General features: G+C 47.4%; 4 protein-coding genes across 4 annotated transcripts; 1 reads left to right on the plus strand and 3 right to left on the minus strand.

Moving 5' to 3' along the window:
* Nucleotides 1-113: 113 nt before the first annotated feature.
* On the plus strand, nt 114-3,846 carry LOC6500308. The gene is made up of 6 exons (XM_001952905.4): nt 114-559; nt 624-745; nt 809-922; nt 994-1,238; nt 1,294-1,913; nt 1,975-3,846. The coding sequence occupies exons 1-6, from the start codon at nt 392-394 to the stop codon at nt 3,358-3,360; spliced, it is 2,655 nt and encodes an 884-aa protein (XP_001952940.1). The 5' UTR covers nt 114-391; the 3' UTR covers nt 3,361-3,846.
* On the minus strand, nt 3,840-5,907 carry LOC6500250 (probable G-protein coupled receptor Mth-like 11). The gene is made up of 7 exons (XM_001952906.3): nt 5,285-5,907; nt 5,087-5,228; nt 4,831-5,016; nt 4,513-4,776; nt 4,247-4,415; nt 3,998-4,192; nt 3,840-3,930 (listed from the first exon to the last, which is right to left on the minus strand). Exons 1-7 carry the CDS (start codon nt 5,795-5,797, stop codon nt 3,852-3,854), a joined length of 1,548 nt encoding a protein of 515 aa, XP_001952941.2. The 5' UTR covers nt 5,798-5,907; the 3' UTR covers nt 3,840-3,851.
* On the minus strand, nt 5,899-6,656 carry LOC116656374 (probable G-protein coupled receptor Mth-like 11). Its single transcript, XM_032455871.2, has 2 exons — nt 6,449-6,656; nt 5,899-6,396 (listed from the first exon to the last, which is right to left on the minus strand). Exons 1-2 carry the CDS (start codon nt 6,516-6,518, stop codon nt 6,071-6,073), a joined length of 396 nt encoding a protein of 131 aa, XP_032311762.1. The 5' UTR covers nt 6,519-6,656; the 3' UTR covers nt 5,899-6,070.
* A 667-nt stretch (nt 6,657-7,323) lies between these two features.
* On the minus strand, nt 7,324-7,959 carry LOC6500249 (DNA-directed RNA polymerase I subunit RPA12). The gene is made up of 3 exons (XM_001952907.4): nt 7,759-7,959; nt 7,472-7,694; nt 7,324-7,414 (listed from the first exon to the last, which is right to left on the minus strand). The coding sequence occupies exons 1-3, from the start codon at nt 7,874-7,876 to the stop codon at nt 7,390-7,392; spliced, it is 366 nt and encodes a 121-aa protein (XP_001952942.1). The 5' UTR covers nt 7,877-7,959; the 3' UTR covers nt 7,324-7,389.
* Nucleotides 7,960-8,028: the final 69 nt, after the last annotated feature.

The raw sequence follows: 8,028 nt of genomic DNA on the forward strand, positions 1-8,028 counted from the left end.
GCATTCCATCCCATCAAAATTCCCAAGTCTGGCAGCTTTCTGTCTTACAGTGTTGAAAATCGAAGAAAGGTTGAAATTTCAGTGTTGCAAAGGTATATATAAACCAAGAATATCGATATATTGATATTTTGATACTTTATCAACAACCCTACTTTAACTGCAAAATATTCGGCTTACTTATAAGGAATGCATTTGTTTTAAAGACTTTCTTTAGCCATTGAGGACACCAGAGTCCGATGAGGAGAAGAGCCGCCCCTTGCCAGCGGAGGACTGGGCGCTAGGACGTAGGGCTGCCGCTTTCTAGAGGATCCAAAGATAGAGAAGAAGTTGGGGCAGGAGGAGGAGGACCCCATACCAAACACAGTCTGATACACGAGTGCCAGGATCTGCCATGGAGACTGACTACCAGAACTATGTGGAGTCCCTGTCGGGTGTGTCCTCCGACGAGGACGACATCTCCACAGCGGACAGCTCCGACGAGTCCACGGAGGAGCCAACAACAGTGCCAGTTGCCCTCCCAAGGACACGGAACCTGGTGAAAATGCTCTACGACAGGGAGGTGTGTTTCACAGCATTGGCATTGACATGTTTCCAAACATATCAACTCCTAATTCTTCCTCCAGCGAACTGGCTTCTTTTCAGGGTCCTCCCGTGCCGGCCAAAGGCAGCAGCTTCCATTCGACAGAGTGCCAAATAGGTTAAAGTTGCACCTCAAGGACGTGCTGGCCAGCAGCGTAATGGAGGGGTAAGAACCGGCTACTGCAAGTCTGTGGACAATCTTAATCTGGCAATTCTGTGCGTTTTTCAGGCACATTTTCATGGGACTGACTTCCTGTGGCCAGTACATGCTCAGCCACCGTGTGCTGTGCAATGATAGCTCCTCGCTCAACCACTACTCCTTCAACATGGGCTACAAGTACACGTAAGTCTACTGTTCATAAAATTTAGCCCTCAACATTCTATAAAATAAACTGCTTTTATTATTGGCTACAGATTGTACTTTTGGCTGTTCCATCCCCAAAAGAAGCTGCGCTACTTTTTCTCGCGTCGCCTCTTCGACGACCACGTGGTGGACAACACCAAGACTGTTAGCATGACCCAGTGGAAAAACGCGCAGCACCAGGTCCTCGTCGTCCATGGGGCTGCCACGGAGGAGGGCGAGGACAACTACATCACATATGTCAAAGTTCCTAAGCTAGGTTGTTTAGAGTGCAAGAAACTCAACGATGACGGTCCATGTAAGTACCACAGGGATTGTCCAAAAATGACCAATTCAATGAATATCCCTTTTAGATTCCTTTTATAATGCGCACTGCCTGAATTGCAATCTGACGGTGCACACCAAATACTCTTCGACTGAAACGGACCCGAGTTTCGAGCCAAAGATCAACCTGCTCTGCCCAGAGCGAATCCTGATCATATCCAATGGTTTTATGCACATGTTGCGTATCGACCTGGACGCTCCTACCGCTGTCCCGGGCAATAGCTACTTCCCGGTGGCCATCGCCCAGCCCCAGAATCAGATTCAACCGCAGTCGTTTCTTCTGCCCTCCAGAAATCTGGTGAATAGTGAGGAGGATCGCTCTTCGGTGGCTTTCACTGGCTCTGGGTCTGAAGCCGAGTCGGGCAATGAACAGAGCCTTGTGGCGCGAATCATCGCCGACTTCAGTGACATTGAGACCGAACAGTCGCAACGATCCAACAACAACAACCACGATGTGTCACCCATGGGTCCTCTGTGCTGCTCCCCGAAGACCTATGAGCGATTGATATTCACTCCGCACAGCAGTCCGGCGCTTCCGGACACCAAGCAGGCTTCGACGGGTTCCGGGGATGCTAGTCAGTCGCGAAGGCGCACCCAGCGTATTGTAACCAAGTCGTACCGCAACGGTATTACCACTTTAGATCTTCAGGTGGGATTAACTTACCACTAAAAATATCAAAATATTTATAAGTAACTCGATCTCCATCTAGGCCACACCGAGTTCCAGCTCCATGACGGACAAGTCCAATGCCTACGAGTTCTCGGAGGACAATGAAAAATGTGAGAAAATCTCCACTTTTCGCAAGCGCCGCCTGGCAGAGAAGAAGTACGAGTTCTCGGAGGACAACTCTGAAAACATCATACCCTTTACCAAGGTGCGGTCGGCGGGCCGTGCGTTTAGTGCCACAATTGGTGCAGGATCCACCACCCGCAGTTTTCATCGCTTCTCGCCCACGGCCCATTTCTTTCACAACTCGCCCTGCGCCTCGCCGTCGTCTTCACCACATCCCTCCACGCAGCCGGCTCAGACGCCGCCTCATCTGGGCTTCCGTTCGCCACCATCCGGCTCCATGCTGATGCGATCGCCCAGCCGAAACTCCGCCAACCCGGCACAGATATTGAACCAGAAGTCACCACCGCTGTCACAGGCGACCCAGCAGATGCTGAGCTACAAGCCAGTGGGTCCCTTAGGCGCGTTATCACCCCTGCAGGTGTCCATGGCTAAGCGATTCGAAATCGGCGGCTCCATGTCGCCCAATGCGGGGCTCTCCTTTTTGTCTCCTCGAAGGGAGCAGGAGCCTCGCATCGTGGAGATGCCAGTTCAAGGCGGGGTGATGCCAGAGAAGCCCGTTTGCACCAAGAAAGTGCGGAGACGATATGTGGAGGAGGACGACGCCACATCGGTGATCACGAGCGAGGAAGACGACTGCATATCACCTGGATACCACACCTCGCTGCCCATGGAGGTCCACGGCTCGTGCTACTCCGAAATGCAGATGATCTCGCAAGCCTCTTACCAAAGTCTGCGCTGCTCCAGTGTAGTGATTACCCAGCACTCTTTCGACTTGGAGACCTTCACCTACTACGTGATAAGCCTGCTGTGTCAGAAGCACCAGAAGATCTACAACGTCTTCTACGACTGGGCCTACGAGGTCGTTAACGTCTGTCCCCTAAGTCAGACCGTCGCCTGCCTGCTGATGGCTCAGTTCTCGGCCCGGGATCAGCCATTGTCCAATTGCCTGCACTGCACTGGGCGGATGGACTGCGTGTTCCACAATCGGCAGTATGAGTGCCGGATCTTGTTTACGTGGAACATGGAGGGCGGCCAGTGGCAGGTCCTAGACTACGGGGAGCTGAGGGAGGTCCATGAGTTGTTCAATCCGCTAAAGCGCCTGGGCAAGGCCCGGCTCACGTTCACCCAGCTGGCTAGAAAGATGGGCCAAGAGATGGCGGAAAATCTGAGCCTCTGCCTGCCGGACTATACCTCGAATTTGCGGGTGCTTCACTCCGATATGCGGAAGTCTAAGGCGTACATCAGCGACCTGGACAACATGGTGGAATTCCACCTGAAGCGCACGGCCCAGGATTCGATTTAAAGGCAACTATTTTAGTTGGTGGTCCTGTAATAGTTTCGCAGATGTCAGAGCAGAATCAGATCTATCATTATTAGTTTTAGTAAGGAAACTCGCTGAGGTTGCGTGCGTATCTAGTTCAGTTCTAAACACAAACACGGTGTGCTGTATTTAGTATTTAGTTCAACCCATACCTTAAATAGTGCAACGAAACGCTTTCTCAGAAACGGTTGGAACACATCCTAATTTCGACTGAAGTCATTTAAGTAATCCCCAACTAGTTCTAGGCCTCATCATACTTACAGCGTCGTACATACACCTTTGATATTCGAGACTTCGATTTAACTATTTACCTTTAATATTAGTTAGTTAGCAACTCGGTACTGCGGTAGTTCGGTATCAGTTTAGTTAGAGGAGAAAATTATACAAATAAACTTAATCGGACAAGCTATATTTCAGAAATATTCTCAAACATGAACGTAATGGCAAATACATGAAAAGCAAAATCAATGGAATTAGTTATTCCTTACTCTAGTAGAGTCCTGGCGACTGCTGGAATCCGTGATGGATCTGTCGCGTTCCTTCCTTCGGAGACTGCAAGGAGAATGCATTGGACCTTGTTAGAATTTGGGATTAAATTGTTATGTATTGTAGTTCCCACCAATTGAAGGTCTCGAGGATAGTCTCCCTGTTGCAGATGGTTACCACGAATATGATGAACCCTTCAGCGCAGTTGATTACCTCGTTGAGGTCAACCAGAGCCGGGGCGACTTGATTTATCTGGCAGACGTAGGCAACGAATTCCAGAATCCAATTGCAGCCCATTATGATGAACAGGCGCAGGTACATCCGGTAACTGGAAGCCCATACCTTTAGTTACTAGTGAAGCTAATACTATTCACGGTCGTACCTGGCCTGGTTCCTCGAGCTCCGGTGTGCTTCGTGTCGGGTCAGGATCGACCGGATGCTTCTGTGCTCCTCGTAAATTTTTCGGGTGGTCAGGAAAAAGAAGATTCCGTTCACGGCTACCAAGACGCCCAGGGGAAGGTAAAAATAAATCAAGGCGGAATAGTCCAAAACTGCAACAGGTAGAGGAGCAGCTCTTGGGATTATACTGGAATGACGGTCTATACTGGTGGACCGAAGTCCACAGTCTACAATTCGGTTGGAACATACTATAAATCCAGCAGTCAGGTTCGCCCACTTGTGGGACCAACACATTATCGTCCATATCCTTGGGAATAAGTGTAGTTACGAGGAAAATAACTAAAGTTAGCAGGGTGGCGGTGGTCCAAACAGTGAGGTTGTAGTACCAGAAGCGCAGTTGAGCCTCTGAGGGGGATGAGGGACACCGGTGCAGGCCGAAGGTCCGCCAGATATCGAAACTGATGACCGAGAGCCACAGGAATGTGGACATCGCCATGAAGTAGCCGGCGAAGCCTGCGGAAGGATTCTACTGATTCCGAGAAGGACATGGAATGGAATTGGCCTCACCATTAATTCGACACATGGGGGTCGCTTGGTCGAACACGCCAAAAATGCTGATCACGTTCAGGACATAGGTGGTGGCCAGGCAGCCGAAGTAGAGGAGGCAGCACCTCCCATGGAGGGTGTGGAACTTGGGAAGCCACAGATACACCGCCGACGTGATGGCCAAGAACAAGGCAGAGCCCGACCTAACTGCAAATTGGGTTAAGAATAGAGCTATACGGATCTTAGAGGACTATACGGTGGAAACCTGCAAACCCACCGTAGACCATGGTGAGGGGCTCTTTACTGGCGCAGTTGTAGGCCATCAAGTACACTTGCCCTGTCTCGGAGGCGGTAGGCTGCATGCAGTACTCCATCTTCGAGAGCCATTTGGAGTCGTAGTGGCGTAATAGGGCTCCGTTCTGAAAGTCGATCGTTTAGTTTCTGGCCTTTGGATGGATTTCCAAGCACAACCAACCTCATACAGAGTCCAGGAGTATGAGGGGTCATCAGGGTTTTTCCTCGCATCTAACCTATACGAGACACACGAAAGAGGCGTGTCATGCTGGTTAACCATGTCCTTCACAAAGTCCATAATTTGTACACTTCCATCTTCCATCAGCGTTACATTCACTGAGTAGTCCCAGGGCGACTCATCTTCGGGGTCCTTGTCGATGCACTCCCCTGCCTCCCAAAACTGGGTGTGATGGCAGCAAAGTCGAACACACGTCTTCAGTTGGCAAACACATCCTCGGATGTGCTCCGGCACTGTCCAGCGACTTCCTCGGTGATCGATCTGGTAGTTGTAGGACCCCGTCAGCCTAGCGGGGATGAAGACACCTTCGTGGCTGTAGGACCCATTCGAGAACGGCACACTACCGGAAATATTAACCGTATCGAAAAAGTTACAGTTTGGAATATCCACTGCGCGAATTCCGGTCACAAAAAGGATAAGCAGTTGGAACTTTCTAAAAGAATGTTTTCCTTCCATGTCGACTTGTTCCTCCAAGTGTTCGAAACCTAATTGAGCTGAAAGGGCATGTTCCTATAAAGAAATACACATTCTCCGAACACATAATCTTAAATCAATCCCCTGGAGAACTAAAAAATCTCCAATTTATCGAGCAACTCATGGCTCGTATTTGTTCTTTTATGTTATCAATTAACTATACAGTGCAGAAGTTATTCAGCCATACAATTATTTTTAGAAACTTTAAGGAATTCGATTGAAGCTCTGGATAAATCAGTTTGTCAAGTTTAAAACTTAGCTAGCTTGGGTCATAAGCGGGAAGGCGTGGGTCCCTGATACGGTGTTGTTCTCTAGATCTGGTTGTCCTTGTCTGGTCTGGTCCTTGGCAAATGATCCTTGGCAAAAGTTCTTCTCCGGAAATGGCTGGAAAAAATCAACAAGAAAGATTACAACTGCCATAGTTACGGCTGAGGTCCAAGCGACGAGGTTGAAGGCGAGGAAGTTGAGACCAATCATTCCTCCAGGACTTGACATAATTCTGGAGAAAGTTCTCCAGTACACGAAGCAAGTTACCGAGAGCCACAAGAAGGTAGCCATGGTGGCGAAGTAGCCGAGGTAGCCTGCATTAAATCACTTTCAGACACATAATACCAACAAAAGGCTTTATATTACCAGTCAGAAAGCAATCAAATCCGGGTGCTACGGATAAAATGGAGTGAACATTCAGAAGAAAAGCCACCATGAGGCAGACCAAGTAGAGATTGCAGCACTTGTCGAGCAGGCTGTGTATCTTGGGCAGCCAAAGGTACAGTCCGACGGTTAAACCCAAAAAAATAACTGACGCCAATTTAACTGGAACGTAATTATTAGGCAATTAATAGGGGAGTGGGCAATCGGAATGCAAATACCATAGCTAGTCGCCTGTGACTTCTCGATGGCGCAGTTATAGGGCACTGCATGCTTTCAAATAAAAAAGTTTTGATTCAAATCAAACCAATATTAAACTTTCGCCAAAACCCACCATAACTAGACAGGAATATTAATATTTTGAATAAAAGTTTGCAACGCAGGGCAGAAAATATCTCCGTCCTTGATCAGGAAGTCTATATAAGCAGTATGGTCCTTTTGATTTCGAATTTTCGGAATTCGGATCGGAATACCATTTCTGAATCAAGACTTGGGGTGTATTTTGACTGCAGCAAAGGATCCAAAGACAAAAAAACCTTTACAATTTTAAGATAACAAACTAAATTATGTTTCCGTAGCAGAAGATCTGGAAAGTTGAATAAAAATATTGTCCTGCTTTCGAAAATCGAAGCAAAAGGATTCAGATTCTTTTAAATTCGCCCAACGCAGCAGTGGAACTAGTTCCTAAATTGACTCGATAGCACATGGTTAACTATCGATAGCATTCGACGATCAGCTGGAGAACCGATTTGGCAAATGTTATTTTTCGGTACAAATACCTAATAAATGATTTACCGATCATTAATAAATTTAGTATATCTTCCTATACATCAGCCAATAGATGTCTTAAACCAGGGTTATGCAGTTTTAGAAAATATATTTATTCTACATGAAATCCAGGCTGTGTTACACTATAGTTTTTAAGTCTAAGAATTCTCCGATTCTTTGAATCTGCAATTGGAAAATAAAGACTTAGTTTTGGGTAAACAATCAAATACAAATACCTACTTGCACTTAAGACAGGTAAAGAAAACAGTTTGTCCTTCATCCGCGGATCGAAGCTGCAAAGTGGCGTAAGACATCTTGTCGTGGTTGCACTTGGGGCACTTCCTCTCCACCACTGGACCATCTGCCTCGGAGGATTCCGATTCTCTTTTTGTCCGGTTGAAAACCTTGCTGGGATCGTAGGTGTTAAACTGTATGATGAAGTCGGTTTTCTCCCCGCTATAAACTGTGGCAACCAAAACAAAAACAATAATGAATCTGGGCATCACAGGAAGTAATTTTCAACTTACCATCAGGAAGGAACTCTTTCTTGCAGTTGTAGCACATCACATTTCCTTTAACTTGCAGAGTTGGCAATATTGAGCCGCAAGAAGGGCAGAACCCGGGGCAATTATTAAATGTTTCCATAACAAATATGTGGATATTTTTGAGTGAAGCCAAAAACAGCACGTGTTTAAATAGAGATGGACCTAGTCAGCTGTGGAACCAGTTCCGCACATCGCCGTCTCGCTGTTACGCGCCGATTTTGAAATAGAATTTGAAAACGAAAGCTCTTAAAT

This window comes from Drosophila ananassae, chromosome 2L, assembly GCF_017639315.1.
Source record: "Drosophila ananassae strain 14024-0371.13 chromosome 2L, ASM1763931v2, whole genome shotgun sequence".
NCBI classification, from domain to species: domain Eukaryota; kingdom Metazoa; phylum Arthropoda; class Insecta; order Diptera; family Drosophilidae; genus Drosophila; species Drosophila ananassae.